The 24,743-nt window shown below is 46.2% G+C and overlaps 1 protein-coding gene across 5 annotated transcripts in view; it reads right to left on the reverse strand.

Annotated features, from left to right (window-relative positions):
• The window catches only part of SMAP1 (small ArfGAP 1), a 188,529-nt gene that overhangs the window by 3,109 nt on the left and 160,677 nt on the right, over nucleotides 1-24,743 (reverse strand). For all 5 annotated transcript variants that reach the window (XM_069599494.1, XM_069599492.1, XM_069599495.1 and 2 more), the window contains 3 exons: nucleotides 7,878-8,005; nucleotides 1,659-1,830; nucleotides 495-799 (listed from right to left, as the gene is read on the reverse strand). In XM_069599494.1, coding sequence (XP_069455595.1) covers nucleotides 495-799; nucleotides 1,659-1,830; nucleotides 7,878-8,005 — 605 coding nt within the window. The remainder of the gene's footprint in view (nucleotides 1-494; nucleotides 800-1,658; nucleotides 1,831-7,877; nucleotides 8,006-24,743) is intronic.

The following is a 24,743-nucleotide window of genomic DNA, read 5'->3' on the forward strand; positions in this document are numbered from 1 at the left end:
CCAAGATAACGTCTAGCTGTTACACAAATAAATAGGGACACTCAACAGTTACAGCTGCACTGGAATCGGAAATGAAAAACTACGCACCATTCTCCACAGAATGTTCTAAATACAGGAGCAATGGCAGCTCATTTGTCTATCTGATGAGATAGTTTTGACCTTTTATAACATTAGAAGTAAAGTAGCTCAGTCATGTCCGACTCTTTGCAACCCCATGGACTGTAGCCTACCAGGCTCCTCCCTCAATGGGATTCTCCAGGCAAGAATATTGGAGTGGGTTGCCATTTCCTTCTCCAGGGGATCTTTCCAACCCAGGGATCGAACCCAGGTCTCCCGCATTGCAGGCAGACACTTTAACCTCTGATCCACCAGGGAAGCCCAACATTATCCCTACTCAATTCTTTCTGCCAGATTGTTACGAGTTAAAAACAAACACACCCATTGAGCAGACAGACCTGGTCTGACACTGGAGAGGCTGAGGGGTAGGTGCCTACCTGGGGGAGGTTCCATGGGCTCTGCGGAGCTGGCTGCAGGCCAAATTTCCCCTGGGCTGCGCCCAAGTGAGCGACCATCCCTGGGGGGCCGACCACACCCTGCGCCAGCGGCATCACAGCAGTCTGTGCGCTGCCCATGAAGCCATTGGGCACTGGCATGCCCACCATCATGCCCGCGCTCGGCCCCAGCGAGCTGCCCACCAGGCCGGGAGCCGCGGGCACAGGCACGCCCATGGACGGGAAGCCTGGAAATGCAGCCGGTGCTTGTGAGGTAAATGGTAGATTCGTGGGTCCCATAAACACACCTGCAGCAGAAGAACCAAGCAAAGAAAATGCATGAGACAACAGAGATATTGCACACTGCTGCCCTCACTGAGCACAGACAAAGGATAACCACCTCTAAACTGCCCATGGCAAAAACTTTAATTCCAGTCTGGCTGCTCCTACAGCTCAGGCCAGCTCACACCTACACCCTCAGAACCGGTTACTTCCAGAAAGCAGACAAATCAGCTATGAGCCTGAGTAAATTAGAGTGGATGAATTTTGTGCAGCAGCCACATAACATGCCCACAGTGAAGACCAGACGACACAGCAGGGGCTGCTGCTGCTCTGCACGCTCATCTCTCATGACCACATAAACAGTTAAGAGCTGCAGCGTCTGGTTTTAATGGAAGCAGCTGGGACGTCATATAATTTCAGTTCACATGTGAAATGCAGCCCGTTATTCTAGAGGAAATGACAGATTAAAACGGCAAACAGTAAATCTTACCATGCTAGTATTTCTTTATAATTATATTAAAAACAAATCTCAGAGTTCTTTTGTGTTATCTCAGACTTACTGCTTAACTTACAGAAAAAATACCACACCGTACAGTTATAAGCTTCATGCAAATCAAGCTTAAACAATTCTTCAAAGATAATCCATTTCTGTAAGGCTTGTGAGACAATACTAAGTAATATGACACCAAGCTGTTAACCCCAAATGAATCAAGTTTGTGCATCCTGTATACGCTTTCTATTTCCTAATGCTTCTTTCGTGTCAGTTTTGTAGCTGTGCAAACCGCAACAACAGAAGCACTCATCACACAGGAAACCAGGGAAGAAATATCATTGACATTCTAAAACCGCAAGGGCTGCACTGAAGGCGGGTTTCTGATGAATTACCAGGAGCACCCTGCTGCTGGATGGCCCCGGTGCCATACAGAGACAAGATGGAGTCTTTGGAGAGCTGCTTCTTGGCCACCTCTTCTGACTTTGCAGCTTGCTCAGTGAACAGATCCAGGTCCCCAGACGTCACTGCAGACAGAGTGGCAGCTGCTGGTGCAGAGGACGGCCCCTGAGACAGATACCAAAACAGGCTGTCGAATTCCACATCACAAATCAGAGCTCACCCATTCCTTGGAATCCAAATGAAGCTGTGAAATTAGAAACTAAACCACCGTAGAAGGTAAAATGGTGACACTGAAGAGAATCACTTCCAAGCCCTCACCAGACCAACAAGCAGGGTAAAGGGATGACATTTCCAGTTTTGACTCGGTAAATGTAAATGAAGTAGACAGAACCTCTGATGCAGAACTTTGCCCACCACATCCTGACCACAGTGGCTTCAACAATAGGCACATGGTGTGGCCCGAGGACCAGGATTCCTGGGAGACGTTTGGGCATCTCCTGCAGCAATTACTGCTTCAAAGGAATGGCTATCGCTTAGAATAAAGAACATTTCTATAGCTATAGCAGACTGCATTTTTATGAACCTAATCTAACCCATTTTAACCACAACATTAGAGTGTTTTCAGACTACCCAGAAATGAGGAACAGCAAATGTGCAACCACCTACACTCTCCCTGACACTTTGCATTCTGCTATGGACAGAAGTGAAGTGAAGTCGCTCAGTTGTGTCCGACTCTTTGTGACCCCATGGACTGTAGCTCCTCTGTCCATGGCAAGAGTACTGGAGTGGGTTGCCACTTCCTTCTCCAGAAGATCTTCCCAACCCAGGGATCAAATCCAGGTCTCCCGCATTGTAGGCAGACGCTTTACCGTCTGAGCCGTCAGGGAAGTCTTGCTATGGACAGGGGTAAGTACAAATAAATACAAATAAACATGTGGACATTTAACACAAAACAAAAATTTTCACTTAATCTCCTATAGCTTGCGCACACACGGTATTACACAGCCACAACTGATACCTCATTTTAATGATCTATACGGTCATTAAATACTTAATCACATTTGTATATAAGGAACTGACTTAGACACGAAGAGTTTCAAAGAAATCTATGAAGGCTAGTAAAAACTGGATACGTCTTCTCAAATTATAAAATAATGTGAGCAGCAAATAGAAGTTAAATCATATCTATGATTTGGCTTGAATTTTTTAAAAAATCAAACATTTAATGTCTTCGATAAAAAACCTTCCAATAAACTACCATCCATGCTCACAAGCTAACTTAAGGAGAACAGTATTTTCAATATATTATTAACAAATTAAGCAAGAATTTTAAGATAGGAAAAAAAGCCATATATCTTTACAAAAGATCTGAAATGTGTAAGAAATCAGACATGATGGGATTCAAGTGTAACAGTGGGCTTGAATCAAATACATCTGCAGCACCAATGCAGCAGCAGAAGGCAGGGTTGAGAGGGGCCTCACGGCTCCCGCAGGCCCTAGACTATCACTCCACCTGCCCACGCTTTCCCTGGGGCCTGGGGAGGGGAACGGCCTCACAGCTGAATCTGGGGAGCACAAGGCGTGCTCTGCACCATGGTGGCGTCCACTGTTCACACTGCTAGACAACAGAGCAGCCACCTCCCTGAGTGATCTTCCATCCTCGTTTCTCTAAGTTTCTGTTTCTGCTTCAAAGGAAGGGGCGTCCCTTAGAGTAAAGAGCATTTCTGCAGCTGCAGCCGACTGCAGGACGGCCCCACAATGACCGGTTTTCTTGTCTTTGGGCCGGGGGGGAGTTTTGTTTTTCAAAAGCAACATCATGATATTTTTATGAATCTAATCCAAACCACTAGATCTTCCATCTTAGTTTCTGTTCAATCTGAGGACCTGCCCCAAACCCTGACGTCTATTCCCCAAGGAGGGTACACAGGTATGAGAACATCCAAAGTGCTGGGGAGGCCACAACTGCGTCTCACATTAGAGCAGCCGCCTGCTCCAGGCACAGATATTTCTTCTGATGAACGCCTGCTTCTGTGCAGACACAGGCTAAGCATAGCCGCACCAAGCAGCCTGGCTAGTAAGTGTTCCCACTGCTGTTTGCTTGAGGGGCTCCACGAGCTGGCATGACCACACCAAGGTAAAGGAGGACAAGGCTGACCATCAGCATGCACTTCTGGAGGCTGCAGGACCTGGAGGCTCTTTGGATCTGAGGCCAAGCCAAACCACGGTGCCTGGGTCTAGATGCTGTGGGGACGTGTATATTACAGACAGGACAGCTGACTGTCCTGAGGGGCAGCTTCCCCATGTCTCCTCTAGGGACACTGGAATGACTCCCCTCAACCTGCAATACACGTGGACTCTCGGGTCAGCTGAGGGCTCCCAGCTCCTCGGGGAAGACCCCACAGCCAGATGGAGAGCTGACGGGAATCCAGCCCAGTGCATACTCACAGAAGGGAAACTGACTAGAATTCGTACCACACTCGGAAAATCGGGACTGAAAAAAGATGGGGTTCAGAACCCGCCAAATTAGGAGTCTATGTATAGTGTATGCATAAAACATGTGCTTGACTCACCCTTCCCTCCCCAGATTTTTAAAGACATCATTTTAAAACCATGTCTGGATTAGTCTGCACATGTAGTTTGGACGGAAGATGATCCTGTGTATCAAATTATTTTAGATGGCTCAATAAAACGGACATAACTTTGGTCCAAAAACAGTATTCCAGAAAAAGAATTAGGTGTGACTTTAACAACCCACCCGTTTCCTCCAGCTACAGAGGCAAACAGCCTGAGCCTGAAGGCCAGGGCTCATGCCGCCCACCCTGGGCACAGAGGAGCCGCATCACAGCCGGGCTCACACGGCCCACCCCGGGCAGAGGGGAGCGGCGCCCGCAGCCGGGCTCACACCACCCACCCCGGGCAGAGGGGAGCGGCGCCTGCAGCTGGGCTCACACCACCCACCCCGGGCAGAGGGGAGCGGCGCCTGCAGCTGGGCTCACACCGCGGAGGGAGCCTGCTCCGGCCCGCACCTGCTCTGACTCTGGACAGGGCCTCGGCTGGGAAGGGCAAGGCAGCTCTCACCCGCCGAGCACGCTAGACCAAAAGAAACTACTTTTCACGCTTGCACTGTCACATATCCCAAGTATGTCTTTCCACAGCTACGGTATTAGCGTTAGACGATTTTTCACTGCCACACACATACCCCGGCCTGCACACATGCACAAGGTCATTAACGTTAACTGAAACAATACTAGCAACACTCAGTTCCTCTGCTAGAGGAGGGAGGGAGGAGACGGGACAAAGCCATAAAATAAAGCCATTGTTTCTGAAAATAAACAGTAATGCTGCACTTAAACTAATGATTCCTAAGAAATCTATTTGCTCAATTCTAGTCTTAATTATACAATGACTATCACAATGATAATATGTGTAACAAAAACATATGTCTTTAGTCTTAATAAGACATGAGTTCTTCCTTGGTAAAACTTTCCGTCTAATTCCCATTTGGTCAGGTTTTCTAGAGAAAGGGAAATATTTTACCTCAAAAATTCTGCTGTACAAAAACAAGCTAGTTGCTTATTTGTAACTTTTAAATCTCAAGTTGTACGCTTAAAAGTAACCCATGTTCCTGAAAGTTTACATATTTCACCTTAAAGACAACACTGCATGTTATCACTTATATGTGGAGTCTTTAAAATAAAAAAGAAAGGCAAACCCATAGGAACAGAGAAGAATGGTGGTTGCCGGGGGCGCGGGAGGAAAGGAAATACAAGGGAACAAATTAATAGTTGTAAGGTCAATGAGACCTGAGGATCTAATGCATAACATAGCTACAGCTGATTATGCTGTATTGAATAAATGAAATTTGATGAGAGTAGATTTTAGGGATTTTCAACAAAATTAAATTTGTAAGATGATGGATGAGTTAAGTTGGTGGTAGGAATCTTTTCAATTACATTTCAATAAAGATGAAAAAAACATTTAAAGTATTTAACAATTTATAATTCTAAAAAAAGATGTGACTGACGAATTAAATCTTCAAAATATACAAACATCTCAATATATTAAAAAAAAACCCAATTTAAAAAAATGGGTAGAAGATCTAAATAGGCGTTTCTACAAAGAAGACATACAGATGGCTAAAAAGCACATGAAAAAAATGCTCAACTAATTAAGAGAAATGCAAATCAAAACTACAATGAAGTATCACCTCACTCCAGTCAAAATGGTCATCATCAAAAAGCCTACAAACAATATGTGCTGGAGAGGGTGCAAAGAAAAGGGAGCCTCCTACACTGCTGGGGTTTCCCAGGTGGCTCAAGGGTAAAGAATCTGCCTGACGAGCAGGAGAGGCGGGTTCAGCCTCTAGGCTGGGAAGACCCCCTGCAGAAGGAAATGGCAACTCACTCCAGTTTCTAGCCTGAGAAATCCTATGGACAGAGGAGCCTGGCGAGCTACAGTCCACAGGGTCGCAAAGAGTTGGACACGACTTAGTGACTAAACCACCACCACCATCTGCACAGTTAATAGCAATGTAAACTGCAGCCACTATGGAGAACAGTATGGAGGCTTCTTTAAAAACTAAAAATAGAACTACCACATGATCCAGCAATCCTGCTCCTGGGCATATATCCAGAGAAAACCATAATTAGAAAACATCCATGCACCCCTATGTTCCATGCAGCACTATTTACAATAGCCAGGACATGGAAGCAACTTACATATCCATCAACAGATGAATGGATAAAGATGTGGTACGTATACACAATGGAGTATTTGTTGTTGTTTAGTTGCTAAGTGCTGTTCAGCTCTTCGGCAACCCCATGGGCTATGGCTTGCCAGGTTCCTCTGTCCATGGGATTTCTCAGGCAAGAATACTGGAGTGGGTTGCCATTTCCTTCTCCAGGGGAGCTTCCTGACCCAGGGATCAAACCCGTGTCTCATTCATTGGCAGGTGGATTCTTTACCATCAAGCCACCAGGGAGGCCCAGTGGAATATTACTCAGCCTTTAAAAAGAATGAAATAATGCCACTGGTGAAGCAAGTCAGACAGAGAAAGACAAGTACCATATGATACCACTTATATGTGGAATAAGTTCATTCCACATGAACTTATAAGAAAGAAGTTCATTTACAAAACAGAAACTTATTTACAAAACAGAAATATAGGCTCACAGACATAGAAAACAAAGTTACGGTCACCAAAAGGGAAAGAGAGGGTGAAGAATAAATTAGGAGTTTGGGATTAACATACACACACTGCTATGTATAAAACAGACAAACACCTAGGACCTACTGTATAGCATGGGGAACTATACTCAATATTTCATAATAACCTGTAAGGAAAAGGGATCTGAAAAAGAACATAAATGTGTAACTGAATCACTCTGCCATAAACCTGAAACGAACACGGCATTGTAAATCAACTATAATTTTTTTAAAAAAAGAATAAAGGCAAAAAAAAAAAAGAAGAAAACATGAAATTCCATGTAATGTTAAGAAGGTTAAGTCAAAATTTCTTAATCATTGATACTTCTAAAAAACGTTGATCACTAATATTGTCTTCTAAATAATTTTTTAAAAATCATCAAAATTAAAAAGTAAGGAATGCTTGCTAAAAAATCATGTATTTGTCTTCATTAAAAAAAGAATATGAGTATTGAGTTTGCTAGAATTTCTTGTTCTGGATTTTCGTGCACCAATGAACACAAATGAACTTATTTACAAAACAGAAGGAAACACTGTCCAGGGCTGGACCGACAGGAGCACAAGAAAAAAGCAACTGGCTTCTAGTACATGCTCACATGCCCACAGTTCGAAAACCTCTTATGGAAGTACGCTGTGGATCACAGGCAAGGCTGAAACAGTTCGACTTTCCCCACTTACTCATTCTAAACTCTGTCTGTCTAAAAAATAAGCGTCAACAAACTTCAGACAGTGACTACTTAGGCTTTGTGGGTCACAGAGTATCTACTACTACCTAGCTGCAAATTCTCAACTTGGCTTCTGCTGTGGAAAGCAGCCACAAACAACGCGTAGGTAAAAGCACTGGCTGTGCTCCAATCACACTTTGTCTGCAAAACAAGCTGCAGGCTTAGCTTGTCAACTCCTGGCCTAAAGATCAGGAGGCTTTCAAATCAGAGACAATTTAAAATGGAAACTTTCCAAAAAGGAAATACACAGTGATCCTGTAAAAGCACACTCTCACACAATACCTGAGCCGGGGGCATGACAGTTGCAGGTAATGGGTTAGAGATCATCGGTCCAAAGATGTCCAGGTCATCGTTCAGGGCTGGCCCCACAACTGCGCTCCCATTGGTCACCGGCACCTCGGCAGGCCCATCTGAAAAGAGCATAGAGTCTCGTCCTAAAGGTTCTAGAACCTCTTAAAAGTACCTGAAACACAGCATTATTCTAAAACTTGACATATGGTTAAAAGTTCAGAATGTTAACAACAAAATATATATGCCCTCCTTTAAAAAATAAACAACAACAAAAAAATATATATGCCCACCTCTTACCCTCTTTCCCAAAGAAACCACTTTTGGTTTTGTTTGTTCTCAAAGAAACAGTCTTTACCCACTGGTTTCTAGGTATGTATGCAAACCCCTTTTCACCAGTGGTACTATACTATTCACACTATTCTGTGTCCTGATGCTTCCTTACATGTAAGGTGCTGTTCTGAGTACTTTATATATATTAATTCATCTAATCCCCATAACCGTATGGGGACAGGATGAGACAGACCCACTTTTGAGGGAACCAGCTAAGCTGGGATTTGACACCATGTTCCTACAAACGCTGCCTCTTCATAAAGGCACACGTGTGTGTTTCCAATAGTACTTCATATCATGTTTACTTAACTTTGGAAGTAAATATTAATGACCTTAAATTCCTGAAATGTTAAAAGTTATATAAGGGATAGAAAGAAAACAAATGTACCCTACATACTAATTCTGTAGGAAGTATCACAAAACACTGAAATAAATCCTTTCTTTATTTGGACATGGCGACCTTCAGCAATGGCCCCAGATCAGCCCCCTGCTCACCCTCACAGCTCTCATATCCGCTCCTCATGGCGGCCCAGAACTCACATGGTATGAAGTGGGGGCTCGGGTGGGATGCAGGGCAAAGAGCTGTGAGACTGAGGTTTCAGGGAACAGGGCCCGGCCACAGCTCAGTCCTCTGTGGGCACAACCTCGAGGAACAGTGAGAACATCACAACTCCATCTCTGGGGACTTACACCGCAATAAGCTTCTACTTTAACAGCTTCCAGTCTCATTTTGGAAAAGAAGTCCTTTCCATCAGAGGGGATTGGAATGCAAAAGTAGAAAGTCAAGAGACACCTGGGAGTAACAGGCAAGTTTGGCCTTGGAGTACAAGATGAAGCAGGGCAAAAGCTAACAGAGTTTTGCCAAGAGAACGCAGTGGTCATAGCAAACACCCTCTTCCAACAACACAAGAGACGTATCTACACATGGACATCACCAGATGGTCAGCACCAAAATCAGGGTGATTATATTCTTTGAGGTCAAAGGTGGAAAAGCTCTATAGTCAGCAAAAACAAGACCGGGAGCTGACTGTGGCTCAGATCATGAGCTCCTTATTGCCAAATTCAGACTGAAATTGAAGAAATTAGGGGACAACACCAGGCCATTAACATATGACCTAAATGAAATCCCTTATGATCATACAGTGGTCAAGGGATTAGATCTGATAGAGTGCCTGAAAAATTATGGATGGAGTTTCATGATATATACAGGAGGTGGTGATCAAAACAATGGCCAGGAAAAAGAAATGAAAAAAGGCAAAATGGCTGGCTGAGAAGGCCTTACAAATAGCTAAGAAAAGAAGAGAAGTGAAAGGCAAAGGAGAAAAAGAAAGATATACCCATCTGAATGCAGAGATCCACTGAACAGCAAGGAGAGATAAGAAAGGCTTCTTAAGTGAACAATGCAGAGATAGAGGAACAACAGAATGGGAAAGACTAGAGATCTATTCAAGAAAATGAGAGATTATCAAGGGAACATTTCAAGCAAAGATGAGTACAATAAAGGATAGAAATGATATGGGCCTAACAGAAACAAAAGAAGAGGTGCCAAGAAATCATAGAACTATACAAAAAAGATCTTAATGACCCAGATAACCATGATGGTGTGATCACTAACCTAGAGCCAGACATCCTACAGTGCAAAGTCAAGTGGGCCTTTGGAAACATCACTACAAACAAAGCTAGTGGAGGTGATGGAACTCCACCTAAGCTATTTCAGATCCTAAGAGATGCTGCTGCTGAAGTGCTGCACTCAATATGCCAGCAAACGTGGAAAACTCAGTAATGGCCACAGGACTAGAAAAGGTCAGTTTTCATTTTAATCGCAAAGAAAGGCAATGCCAAAGAATGTTCAAACTACTGCGCAATTGCACTCATCTCACATGCAAGTAAAGTAATGCTCAAAATTCTCCAAGCCAGGCTTCAACAGTACATGAATCAAGAACTTCCAGATGTTCAAGCTCGATTTAGAAAAGGCAGAGAAACCAGAGATCAAATTGCCAACATCTACTGGATCATAGAAAAAGCAACAGAGTTCCAGAAAAACATCTACTTCTGCTTCACTGACTACGCTAAAGCCTTTGTGCAGATCACAACAAGCTGTGGAAAATTCTTAAAGAGATGGGAATACCAGACCACCTTACCTGCCTCCTGTGAAATCTGTATGCAGGTCAAGAAGCAGCAGTTAGAATTGGACATGGAACAGCGGACTGCTTCCAAATTGAGAAAGGAGTACATCAAGGCTGTATACTGCCTTGATGGTCAGTATGCCTGCTTATTTAACTTCTATGCAGGGTACATAATGAGAAAATGGTGGGCTGGATGAAGCACAAGCTGGAATCAAGACTGCCAGGAGAAATATCAATAACCTCAAATACAGAGATGACACCACCCTTATGGCAGAAAATAAAGAGGAGCTAAAGAGCCTCTTGATGAAGGTGAAAGAGGAGAGCGGAAAAATTGGCTTAAAACTCAACATTCAAAAAACTAAGATCATGGCATCTGGTCCCATCACTTCATGGCAATAGATGGGGAGATAACACAAACAGTGATGGACTTTATTTTCTTGGGCTTTAAAATCACTGCAGATGGTGACTGCAGCCACAAAATTAAAAGATGCTTGCTCCTTGGAAGGAAAGTTATGACCAACCTAGACAGGATATTAAAAAGCAGAGACATTAGTTTGCCAACAAAGGTAGGTCTAGTCAAAGCTATGGTTTTTCCAGTATTCATGTACAGATGTGAGAGTTGGACTCTAAAGAAAGCTGAGTGCAGCAGAATTGATGCTTTTGAACTGTGGTGCTGGAGAAGACTGTGGAGAGGCCCTTGGACAGCAAGGAGATACATCCAGTCAATCCTAATGGAAATCAGTCCTGAATATTCACTGGAAGGACTGATGCTGAAGCTGAAACTCCAATACTTTGGCCACCTGATGCAAAGAACTGACCCCTTGGAAAAGACCCTGATGCTGGGAAAGATTGAAGGCAGGAGGAGAAGGGGATGACGGAGGATGAGACAGTTGGATGGCATCACCGACTCGATGGACCTGAATTTGAGTAAGCTCCAGGAGATGGTGAAGGCCAGGGAAGCCTTGTGTACTTCAGTCAATGGGGCCACAATCAGTTGGACACAACTGAGCATCAGAACAGCAACAGCAACAATCTCATTTGATCTCTCTGATGAACCATACATGTCTGAAAGGCACACAGGTATCTTCTAAAACCTCTTCAAAATAAGGTGGATGGACATCTTGCATAGAGTAGGACTTTAAATATCTGGCAAATTTAATGGAAGATCTACCACATACCGGGTATTTCTATCACAACCCACAGGAACTCATAGATTTCTTCTCTTTCTTGAAGTGTAACTATGGAAATTAGTATCTTTTATTTCCCCGTTTAAGCTTCAGGGAAACAACTCATCATTAATTTCAAGGAATAAAGGGTCACAATAATCTTTACTACTTAATTTGTAAAACTGTGTGTGAAAACCATGAAAGGTGAGTTTGGAAGAGACCAACTGCAAATATTTTCTCAATCATTAACACAGTACCAGAACAATAAGAAAGAAATATTCAGCGCATACATTTTACACATGTTAGATCTCCATCAAGCACTATGGACGATTTAAAGGTCAAGCAATAAAACAATGCACAGACTACTACTAATTTATAACCTAGAGGACTTTAGGCTAACACACAACCATGACATGGAATTCAAACATGATTTACACATGAAAGTGTATTTCCCATTTCTAGCTCATTCAAAACAGCAACATTCACTTTGAAATTAGACCTCTTTAAAGAGCTACCGTATGTTTTTCAGTCCATTACCAGCGCAGCACATCAGACAGTACACATCAGACAGAGCAGTAAATGAACCAGAAGTAACGTATTTTAGAAGGACAGGGTTTCCTAGGTTAAAAACACAAACAAAAGAATATGTTCTCTGCGGTGGCATCCACAACTCAGTAACGGAACTCAGATGGCAACACCGGCACGTGTCAGTGGTGCTTGCACTCCTAAGCTGCAAAGCGGGGGACAGGGAAACCACCTCATCAGACTTGCTCCCTCTGTCACAAGAACAAGGGAGCACTGCCATAGCAGGAGACACGACCACATCCCACGCAACGGACCCTCACCAACAGAAGCACATGCCCTCCAAAACAAACCATGACCAAGAGGAAGAAAAGGAAAAGGAAAAAAAGAAAAACCCGACAAGCTGAGCCTAAGTAACTACTCTCAGTTTTTCAGTTAAAATTTGTTGCTGTTTTATGTTAACAGCAAACACTATCAGGACAAATTTATATTTCAATCTTAAGTGTAAGAAAATACTATTAACATTATTATTACTATTATTATTTTCAGTGAATCAGGAGAAATGCTGTCAACTGATTTTTTTTGCCACAGAACATGTCAGTTGACTTACATAGCACCAGTAAGCTCAGGATGCGATATGTGAAAACAAAGACATTCATCTACTACAGGCAAATAATCGATTTTCATTCTTTTATGAACTGTATATCCTTCAGAAATTTTAAATCTGTTTGAAGCAGTACATTATATGCCACTAAGGATACTAACTTATTTATACTTTGAAGTCTAAACCCTGATCAGTACTCAGTAATACATTACCTAATCTGTAAAATGACATGGGGCACTTTATTTGGTTTTCAAAGTCTTATTTCACCTTTTACAGCCTTAGGGTCACATAAGTGACTAATAAAAGAGCCAGCACTCGGTATAGTGTGCTTTGTGCCAAGCCTGAAAACATACAAATACACACACATACACTTGTTTGGTCTTTATTATAATACTGTGATGTGAAAGAAGGAAAGAAAGTGAAGTCGCTCAGTCGTGTCCGACTCTTTGCAACCCCATGGACTGTAGCTTACCAGGCTTCTCCGTCCATGGGATTCTCCAGGCAAAAATACTGGAGTGGGGTGCCATTGCCTTCACCCGGGGATCTTTCTGAACCAGGGATCAAACCCAGGTCTCCCGCATTGGAGGCAGACACTTTAACCTCTGAGCCACCAGGGAAACCCATAAAAGAGGTACTGCAACTACCCTCATTTACAGATGGCAAAAGAAGTTAAACTTGTCCAGTATCACAGAGATACAACAAAGTCTCAGATTGTAATCTTAAATTCAGTTTTTACTATAAAAGTGACACATTCCTGCCAAAGATGCAAACCACACAAAAATAAAAGTTCCCTGCCACATGTGATAGTGATGGCTACACAAAAATGTGAAAGAACTTAACGCCATGAAAACTTAAAACTGATTAAAGGGGTAAATTTTAATGTGCATTTTACTCAATAAAAAAATCCCTATCATTCATTTTGTGTGCTTATAAGCATGAGTAAGGAGAAGGCAATGGCACCCCACTCCAGTTCTCTTGCCTGGAAAATCCCATGGACAGAGGAGCCTGGCAGGCTGCAGTCCATGGGGGTCACTAAGAGTCGGACACGACTGAGCGACTTCACTCTGACTTTTCACTTTCATGCATTGGAGAAGGAAATGGCAACCCACTCCAGTGTTCTTGCTTGGAGAATCCCAGGGATGGGGGAGCCTGGTGGGCTGCCATATATGGGGTTGGGACACAACTGAAGCGACTTAGCAGCAGCAGCAAGCATGAGTAACAATATGCTTAAAATAATGTATATACGATGAGAGTTCTCTTAAATGAAATTGTGCTATGTATGCGTGGGTGGGGCAGACAGACTGCATCTGATGACACTGCATGGACCTACGGGGACTGGCAGCTTCAATCCTCCACCACTGGCATGGAGGTGGCTTCCAGACCAGAGCCCTTACAGACCCAGAGCAGCACCACACATGGGCCTGACCCTAATGCGGGCAGGGCCCGCTCCCTCTACAGTCATCAACAGGCCTGCTGCTCCCACCACTGCACTGGAGAACAGCTGTATCCTCTCCTTCCATTAAGTACGTGTGTGTGCTCAGTCCTCAGGCACGCCCGACTCTTTTGTGGCCCTCTGTCCAGAGGACTTCCCAGGCCAGAATACAGAATGGGCTGCCATTTCCTCCTCCGGGGATCTTCCCGACCCAGGAATGGAGCCTGTGTCTCCTGTACTGCACGCAGCTTCTTTACCACTGAGCCACCAGGGAAGCCTTTTACATACAAACTGGCCTTTGGAAATCTCAGAAAGGCACTCCAGACAAAAACCAAAGTGGGGCTTTCTTGGTAATCACCTCCGGCAGCGAGTGAAGCTGCCATGAAAGTCAACTTACACGAGCCCAAGGGACTCTGGGATCCTTTAGAATGAGGCGGTGGAAGCGTCTGCTTAGGGACCGTGGTCTCTATGCCAACACTGATATCTGCGTTAAGTGACTGGGGAAGATCTTCTCTGGGCTCCACAAGCCTAAGGTGAAGAACTCTCCCAGGCCCATGTCCCACCTCACAGACAGCATGGAACACACTTGTCCTCTCCTTTCTCCCCTGAAGTCTCCTCTCCACAGGATCCTCTAACATGATGGAGTAAAACCCCCCTCGATTCTCCTTGTCACTAAAAAGACAGGCATTCACAGAACTGTTGGAAAACAAAGCCTTTTAACTTAAATGAAAACTTTTCAACCTTGGAAAATCAGTAAAAAAAATCCCAGCATATCTCCCCACTGGATTTCAATGATGGTTAATTTGACTTACCATGTTTGGCTTGCTAAACACATTCTCTACAAAGAACTCTCAAATCACCTCAGAACTTTTATTTTTTACTATAGGATAAGATCTTGTTTTTTACCTGTTTTTTCTCCATATTTTTAGTTATGTGATTGAAGTACCTCTGTTAACAGTTTCCTGATATATAAAGCTGGTTAAAATTTCATCTGTTAATAGATCACTTAGATAATATAATGTATGGGTTTTCTGATGGTTTCTCAGCCACAGCAGATGGAGATTTTGTAACAAAAGGTTGTTATATGGCAAGAGGGTAATGATAAAATTGAAGTTTATCATTCCTTTTCATGTTAAGAATTTGAAGACTGGAGAAAATGTTCAAGATTAAAACTTCATGCTCAACCTTTTAAAAACACTTCTATTTTTTATTTTCAGGATTTAAATAGGAAAACTGAAGACTATATTACCATCATTATAAACATGACCTGTTCCCTAAACTTTTTAAAAGAATATTCACATGCTATCACTTCTGTCTGTATAAAGCATGGGAAGGGCTCCCCTTCATTACCTCCAGTTTCAGAAACGCAGGGCCCAGAGATTAATGACTTGGAGTCAATTCTCTACTAAAGTAGCAAAACTTGGACTAGACCAAGTCTTCAACCCTAAGACTAGTGAGGCTCTTTTCTTTAAGCTGAATTTCACAAAAGTCATGTAGTTACAACTGTATATAACTACAAATAAACCATTTAAAACTCTGAAAACTAGGAACCAGGTTTTAGTTGGTAATTATTTGCGCTGTTAAGAGAAGCAGAGAGGTGACCAGCTTGGAAACCGCTGCACATCACAGCCTCAGAGCCATCTCTCCCTGTGGCGTCCTCTGCCGAGCCCGGCGCCTCCCCGGCGCGCAGCGCAGGAACAGACAGCGTGGCCACAGCGGGCGCTGGGCTGTGGGCGGACACGGGCGGCTCCGCCATCGGCCCTGCTGCCCAGCGCAGCCTCTCTCCCAAGTGCCCACCAGCAGCACAGGCTCTGCTGGTTAAGGGAAAGCTCAGAGACCACAAAAGCCACAGAACATCAAGGTGTTAAAAAAGCTTTTCAGATAAATATTTTAAAATTTAGAAAGAACGAGTCTTATTCAAATTAAATGGTTTAAATAGTCTTTATCGGTATAATTTAAGAAAAATAATTAAATTCACATCGGTTACATCTGGTCTGTACAAATATGTGCACACACACCCGGATAAATGAAAAACTCCCCTTCCAGGGAGAAGGGGGCCAAACACAGTGTATGTGTGTATATAGAAGCCATGTGTGTGTAGAAGCCGTGTGTGTATGTGAGTAGAAGCCGTGTGTGTATGTGTGTAGAAGCCGTGTATGTGCGTAGAAGCCGTGTATGTGTGTAGAAGCCGTGTGTGTGTAGAAGCTGTGTGTGTATGTGTGTAGAAGCCGTCTGTGTGTGTGCACATGTGTATAGAAACCGTGTGTGTGTGCACGGGTGTGTGTAGAAGCTGTCTGTGCAAACAGCGTGTCAGGACTGGGGTCCCTGCTGGGGGAGGAGCAATGCTGCTCCATCAACAGGCAGAAACAGCAGCTGGTGGACAAGACGTGTAATGGGAGCGCGGAGTACAAGGAAAGCCCAAGGCAAATGGAAGAAACTTAGCTGGGACAACATCATAAAGAATGATAATGAAGCACGAAGGACCCCTTGAAGAGGCAATGAGCAAACAGAAGAAATCAGGACAACGTGCTAAAGAGAAGAAATTGCAGTCTCAATGGCACAGCATCAAGTCTACAACCCGCTGCTTGCGGGTAACTGTTCTTTCTCCTTTACCTTAAGATTTCAGACTAATGTTGGTAGATGACAGTTTATACTGCACACATTCCAGAAATTCAAAAGAAAGGTTAAATGTTTTGAGCTAAAGAAAGCAAGCTATTAAACATCAGTGCTGCAGCTCACATGAACAGAAGGTCTACCCAGCACGCAAATATGACAGCCTTGTGAAGGCCATTTCTACGGATGAGAAACCCTCAGGGCAGCTGTCTATTATTAGCCTTGGGTATATCAGAACTCATCTATCTGACACCGAAAATCCAAGTGAGTAACAGTAAACAAAGCACTTAAAACAGTCTTTAGTGCCTTCTTCTTGGTCTATTCCAAGTGCCTTTGAATGATATTGTGTATAACCTAAAAGGAAATAAGAATGTAACACTTTGGATTTTAATGACATTTTAAACACTAACATTTTTAAGTTCTATTGCCAGGTACTCTGATCACACTTTATATGAAGTGTCTGAGTTAGATCCTCACATCACCTCCAGTGAGTTTTACACAGTAAGACTGGGATTTCGACACACCTCTGCTGGTACAGCTGGAAAACTCCACTATTCTCACCCTTCCGAGCAGCTTCTGCTGGTGCCCCCAAACAGAAGCAGTGCCCCTCGCTTGTCCCAGATTAAACCAGCTCTCGGGGCAGCTGTCCCGCCTCCCAAGAAGAGGGCACCAAGGGTGAGGCTGGCCTCGCTGCCCAGCTGGGCACAGTCCCAGCTTCCTGCTGAGCCCACAAGATCAAGGCCCTCTCCCCACCCCACCCCCGCAGCCACTCCACCCCGGCTGGCGGGCCAGACAGACCCCGGACTCCTCCCCAGTGCAGGCACCTTCCTGACGCGGCGTTCAGTCTGTGCCGGCATCTGAACATGCTGAGCACGCTCTCCCGGCACCGTGCCCACCGTCGAGCACCCCCGTCCACCCTCTGCCCTCTCAGAGAGAAGGGGGCTGCCTCCTCAACAGATGCCCGGCACAAAGCAGATGCTCAACAAATGGCTGACGAAATGCTTTCCAAACACACGTCAGGAGAACGCTTCTTGGTGACAGTGGCGCCATGGGGTAAAACTCTTAGGGGAAGCACACAGACTGAAACCGCCCACCACGGCCAGGCACCATAGTAACCATTCGCATGAGCTGTTTTATGACAGGAAGTCCCGGCAAGGAACACGGAACTAATAAGCCTCCACCAACAGGAAGTTCGGGAAAGGTCAAAAGGAGACACCACCTGTCCGACCACCTCCCAGAATCCTCCTCTCTGGTGTCCATCTTGGCTGAACAAGACCTGCACCACCAGGAAGGACTGAGTCAGAATGATCAGCTAAAGACAACCCGGAGACTAATCCCCGCACCATAAAACCCAATACTGCAAGCCATGTGACAGAGCAGTTCTCCTGGGTTCCCTTACTCTCCTGCTCTCCACCTGGGTGCCCTTTTCCAATAAAATCTCTTGCTTTTTCAGCACATATCTCCTCAGACAATTCATTTCCGAGTGTTAGACAAGAGCCCAGTTTCGGGGCCCTGGACGGGGTCCCCCTTCCTGCAACAAAACGACAGGCAGGCAGGTGATCCTACTTCTGTTGGGAGAAAAAGGAAACAATGACTCGGAGTGCGAAAAGTCCCGGCAGTATGGTTACAAACCCCTCTCGGTCCCCATCCTACTCAACCATGCCATGTTTGACCCTGGCTCGTCCTTCCTCCCTGGAAACCTCCTCTGAGTCCACATCTTCCCGGAAGACCCTGCAGCCCCTGTGATGGAGACCCTTGCCGCAGCCCCACACCCTACGGGCTTCCACGCAGTGTCTGCACCCTGCTGAAATCCCTCCCTGGCTTCCTCTCTCCAAGCCCCGTGGCAGTGAGGTCGCAGTTGTCCCTCTAAATCAGAACTGCGTCCTCGAGTGACACTCTGCCCATGGCCCAGAGCACTGCTGCAGTCACAGTTCTGAGCACGCACGCACGCACACACACCCACACGCCTGCTCACATCTCAGGCAGCCTCCTCACCGACTCCACTCCCCTCTCCCACAGCTCTGCTCCGAGCACCTCCTTGAGGGGGCCTCTGAGAAGGATGCAGATGGGGTTTAAATCACAGGACACTTTATAAAGGGGAGGCCCAAGGACCCGGTTGTCTGGGAGTTGCTGGTCTTCCCCAGCTGCCACTCACTCTAAACACAACCCCAGAACACAGGAGCTTTTGCCTGACATCACTTTGCACAGCAAGAAAAACTCATCTGCCTCTGACCAGCAAAAGAAGTAAGGCCTGAATTGAGGCAAATAACATGGAAACTGCGCACTACAGCATTATGCCAGGTTGCACACTGCACTCTCACAGCCAGCCTCTTCCACAGCCCCACATTTCTCTAAGCAGCAGTTCCGTCTTCTCATGTCTAGACTGCACGCGTATGCACACACACCCCCACCGTGCACTACTAGACACACACAGAGCCACTTTCTCTGGGATTTACCAGAGTTCCATGAACTCGCCTGTGCTCAATAAATATTAACTGAATTCATCCTCTACCTGAATGTCAGTGGCATTAGCCGATCATAATCTATTTGTACAAATAATGAAAAAAAGCCACAGAGTTACATGCTGCTGCTGCTAAGTCGCTTCAGTCGGGTCCAACTCTGTGCGACCCCATAGACGGCAGCCCACCAGGCTCCTCTGTCCCTGGGATTCTCCAGGCAAGAATATTGGAGTGAGTTGTCATTTTCGTCTCCAACGCATGCATGCATGCTAAGTCGCTTCAGTCAGGTCCGACTCTGTGAGACCCCATAGACAGCAGCCCACCAGGCTCCTCTGTCCACAGGATTCTCCAGGCAAGAACACTGGAGTGAGTTGACATTTCCTTCTCCAATGCATGAAAGTGAATAGTGAAAGTGAAGTCGCTCAGTCGTGTCCGACTCTTAGTGACCCCATGGACTGCAGCCCACCAGGCTCCTCTGTCCATGGGATTTTCCAGGAAAGAGTACTGGAGTGGGGTGCCATTGCCTTCTCCAACAGAGTTATGTGAGATTTCTTACATTACTAATCTAGCATAGGCAGATAAAAACATGATAAGTAAGCGATGCTATGTTTTTCATTACTGTTCCTGACTGAGTGTGAACACTTAGCCTTGAGCACACCCTTGGACACCGAAAACTGCCAACTCTAATTCTTCACTGGTAACTACTGAGGTATCACCCTAGGGAGAAGTAAGTCTAAGTGGAAACGGATTAAAGAAGGCTGCTTCCACGAGGTATAGTGAAACACTCTCCTTAGTGACAAAACTCCTTAAAGCTTTATAAATCTCCATATTACTCAAAGAACCCTTTTTATTTTCTATGCAAGAAACCATTTAAAGCTTTTTCCTTTATAGAAAATGTTACTTGGAATTCCTCTGGATTTAAACACACTTGGCTTTAGAAAATGAAATAAACTCCCATGTGTGTTACTTTGTAAACTCAAGTCATAAATGTTCATTTGAAGCATATTAATTTTCAGGCTTCAAATTGTTCTCAAAAGCTTAAGGAAAGATGACTGAGAGTTAAGTGAAGCTGTTTATTTTTAATCTTCAGTTAACTTTTTACTGCTAAGTAGGGTTTCCCAGGTGGCACTGGGGGTAAGAACCCATCTGCCAATGCAGGAGACATAAAAGATGCAGGCTCAATCCCTGGATCGAGAAGATCCCCTGGAGGAGGGCACAGCAACCCACTCCAGTCTTCTTGCCTGGAGAATCCCATGGACAGAGGAGCCTGGCGGGCTGCAGTCCATGGGGTCGCTAAGAGTCAGACACGACTGAGCTGACAGCGTGCACACACTGCTAGCGAGGTGGCCTCTGGGCTAACCCACTCAACTGACTGAGAGGCCTCACAGCTGGTGGGAACCCTCCTGCTCTGTCTACCCCTCCCGTTCCGAGCTCCGCTTCCTGCAAATCAGGTCAGCTCGCCCTGCGGCCAGCGCGCTGCCCAGCATCCGCCTGGTGCGGTGGCATCCCCCGAGGCCCCAGACACGCTCGTCCTGCCCCAGGCACATCACTGTGGTGCGTGCCACACTGCCCACTCAGTCATGCTCTGGACGACGACCACGCAGTGGTGCTTGTGTTCCCTTTCCGGCTGTAGGCCCCAGAGCCTACACACAGTCCCGGCACCGCCTCTAACTCCAGGGGCCCCTGTGACACGTTGCATCTGTCTCCTGGACAAGTGGGTCTCACGTCTGCCTTGCATCACACGGTCCCCTGGCAGTCTCAGAATCTCACTTCCTATCAGAGCTCCACACACTGTAACTGTTAAGAACACCGGTCTGGCTTTGTAATCTACCAACTGCTTGCCTTTGAGCAACTTACTTAACCTCTGTGCCTCAGTTTCTTCACTGGTAAAGTTAAGCCAATAGTAGCTCACCAACCTCAGAGCTTCTGTGAAGATACAAGGATTCACCATCTGTAAATACTCAAAGCAGTGCCTGGCACACAGCAGGTACCATCTCCATGTTTCTTAAAGTAATGAGATGGCAATCTAACCACTGGAGTAAAAGCATCTAGCTTCAGTTCATCTATAAGCTGAGACCGGACTCTGAAGTCAGGGAGACCTGGGTTTGAACCTAGTTGTCATCCAGAAGCTGGGCCTTGGAAGCCAACTTCAGTCAGCTCTGGTGTCCTTGTATGTTTTAAAACAAAAAGAAAAGGGCAAGGTGTGTGTCTGTGTGTGACATACTCCCCACTCTGAAGGGCTGTCAGAGGTGTGTGTGTGTGCGTGCGTATGTGTGAGAAACGTCCCCCCTCTGAAGGGCTGCAGAGGCTGACACGCTAACGAACTGGCCTGCACTGTTGCCCAGCCTCACCTGCACCGAGAGAGGCCCCAGGACCCAACTTGCCCAGGGGACCCCGAGAACTCTGCCGGGGGCATTTTCTGGGAGCAGCTTTCACTCCTGAGAAGCCACCGTCTGGATGTGGCCTTGAGGCCAGGGGCTGGGGTCTTCACTGTCCACCTGCTGACCACCAGGCAGAGCCCAAGGGTGACAGCTCAGGAAGCAGGAGGGGGTGCCAACTCCTGACCTCAAACTGCTCGCTCACACGACACTCATCAAAAGTCTCCCTGCAGCCACGTTCAGGCCCTCGATGCCCAACAACTGGAAGGTGCCTTGCCTACAGGCAGCGTTCGCACCATCAACACCTGGACATCACCCCCGCCATCACGTGCCTCACAGTCCCTGGGGCCCGGGTCTGGAGGATGTGACACCCTCCCCCCGGGCTCTGCTGCTGGATCTCCCACGGGCCCACTCGCCACCCTCTGTGGCCTCCCCTCAGACTCAGGACCGCGGGTGGCAACTGCCCCCAGCTGGTCTCTCCCAGCAAACAGGCACACACCTGTCTGCTCCTCCTCCACAGGTGTAATCACACACAGTCAAGGCCCCCTTTTTGAAAGGCTGAAATAGTCTTTAATCATTCACTGAACATACTCTTCTGAGCAGAAACAACACAAGATTTTATTAATTTCTAACTATATCTGACAACCACTGTTGTTGTTGTTCAGCCGCTCAGTCGTGTCCAACTCTTTGCGATCCCATGGACTGCAGCACGCCAGGCCTCCCTGTCCCTCACCATCTCCTGGAGTTTACCCAAGTTCACGTGCACTGCGTCGGTGATGCCATCCAGCCATCTCATCCTCTTCTCCTTCTGCCCTCAATCTTTCCCAGCGTCAGGGACTTTTCCAATGAGTCGTCTGTGTGCATCATTTGACCAAAATAATGGAGCTTCAGCATCAGTTTCTCCAGTGAATATTTGGCGTTGATCTCCCTTAAGGCTGACTAGCTTGATCTCCTTGCTGTCTAAGGGACTTTCAGGAGTCTTCTCCAGCACCACGGTTCAAAGGCACCAATTCTCTGGTGTTCTGCCTTCTTTACAGTCCAGCTCTCACAACCAACCGTACGTGACCGTCAGGAAGACCACAGCCTTGACTATACAGACCTTTGTTGGCAGAGCGATGTCTCTGCTTTTCAACACAGTGCTTAGGTTTGTCATCGCTTTTCTGCCAAGAAGCAATCGTCGTCAGATTTCACGGCTGCAGTCACCACCTGCAGTGATTTTGGAGTCCAAGAAGAGGAAACCCATCACTGTGTCCAGCTTTTCCCTTCTGTTTGCCAGGCAGTTGGAGAAGGCAATGGCACCCCACTGCAGTACTCTTGCCTGGAAAATCCCATGGACGGAGAAGCCTGGTGGGCTGCCGTCTCTGGGGTCGCACAGCTCATGATGTGCTCAACGTATGGATTAAACAAACGGGGTGACAGCAGACAGCCCTGTCATACTCCTTCCTCGATCTTGAGCCAGTCAGTTGTGCCATACAGGGTTCTAACTGTTGCTTCCTGACCCACATAACAGGTTTCTCAGGAGATAGGTAAGATGGTCTGATATTCCCATCTCTCTAAGAGCTTTCCACAGAACTGTAACAGACTATAAAATTACTTCATGGCACGTGCACTAGACAGAGCCTCCTCTCTTCCTCCCTGCCCGGACAGCAGCAGTACGCACACAACTAATCCCCAACCCGCAATTCCTCAGGCCAGGGCTCAGCTGTGGCCCAGTCCGCCCAGTCACAAACTTGTGGTACTTTTCAGTGTATGGCCTTTGAAAAACAGAAACCTCTCTGTAGGAATTTACTGCTTTAAAGGTAATTAGAGTGCTTTCTGAAAGTATTTTATCCTTTAGTTTCTGTCCAGAAATCTTACAAACACAAAAAAATTTACAGAAAAAAAGGTAGTGTATTCACCTCCCTCATTATATAAAACTGGGACATACATTACTAGATAATTAAGCAGGTTATATATAATAGTAAAAACTATGTTTAACTAGCATTGTCAACCCATCTGATCTTGGCTATTGTGACAAGTAAATGCTTTTATTTCTTGAAACAGGCATGAAGGAGAAGACCTTAAAACTTGCCTAAAGCTGTATGTTCCTCTGAGCTTTTCAATTAAGAAAAAACTGAGGAACCCATTATCTAAATACATCTCTGTGCAGTTCAGTATTTAAAATAACTCAAAGCTGATGAAACGTTCAGGCAGAAATGTCCCTAGATGAATGTGAACAAGCAGAAGGGGACACACCCATGTAAGCAGTACAGACACGCTGAGCCACGCTCTCATCACGGAGCTGCAGCCCGCCTCTCTGTGAGCTCTCCCCAGGCGTCTGTCCCCGACAGTCCCACGCACCCACGTGCCCAACGGCCTGCGGTGAAGCCTCCGGCCCCGGAGCGGGGTCTGCGGGAAGGCCAAGCTGAAGCCAGCAGGCCACGCTTCACCCCCACAGCCACAGGTCTGCCACGCCTCATGGCTGGAGCAGGTACTCACCCTGAAGACTGCTCTCAGATTCTAGAAAAAGAAGTCTGAGGCCATACTAACCAGGTGCTAAGCAGTCTGTCCGCTTTTGTCTCACAGAGGCCAGGTCGTCACCAGCAGAGGCCGGCCATGAAGCCGTGCACCGCGCGGCTCCCATCCTGGGAGAGGCTCGCCTGCAGGGCACAGGCAAGTGGCACCCCGGTGGCGGCGGGAGCTGGGGTCAGCTCTGCTCTCAGACAGCAGGGGCGCGGTCTAGTCCAGCGGCCAGGCTGGCCCTCACCAAGAGGGGCCCGAAGACCTGGCAACAACCAAGTATGGACTGCACTTCTAATACCAGACAGTAAGGCAGAGTAAACTGTGCTTCCACAAGCTTCCAGTGCAAATTAACACCTGAACATGCAGTCGTTCTTGCGGCACAGCCAGGAGCATAAAGGCCCCTCCCAACTGTCTTTAACGCCCAGCAGAGCCCAGCCCCCCTCACCACCTATGCTTTTGCCAATGGCGACGTGCCCGCCACAGGGGCGAGCGCAGCAGCTGCCACGGAGGCTGTAAGGCCTGCAAAGCCAAAAACAGTTATTCCCTTTCAGAAAAGCATTGCTGACTCTTGCTAAAAGGCACACAGAGTATTTTATGACTTTGGGATGGGAGTAGATCAGGAAAGGAGAGCTGAGGAAAACAGGTTTATCTCAAGCCACTGGGCTGAAACAAAAAGGTTCGCTAAAGGGCCAGTTAAATGGGAAGTTCACATTTCCAAAAAATTG

This window comes from Ovis canadensis, chromosome 9, assembly GCF_042477335.2.
Source record: "Ovis canadensis isolate MfBH-ARS-UI-01 breed Bighorn chromosome 9, ARS-UI_OviCan_v2, whole genome shotgun sequence".
Classification (NCBI taxonomy): domain Eukaryota; kingdom Metazoa; phylum Chordata; class Mammalia; order Artiodactyla; family Bovidae; genus Ovis; species Ovis canadensis.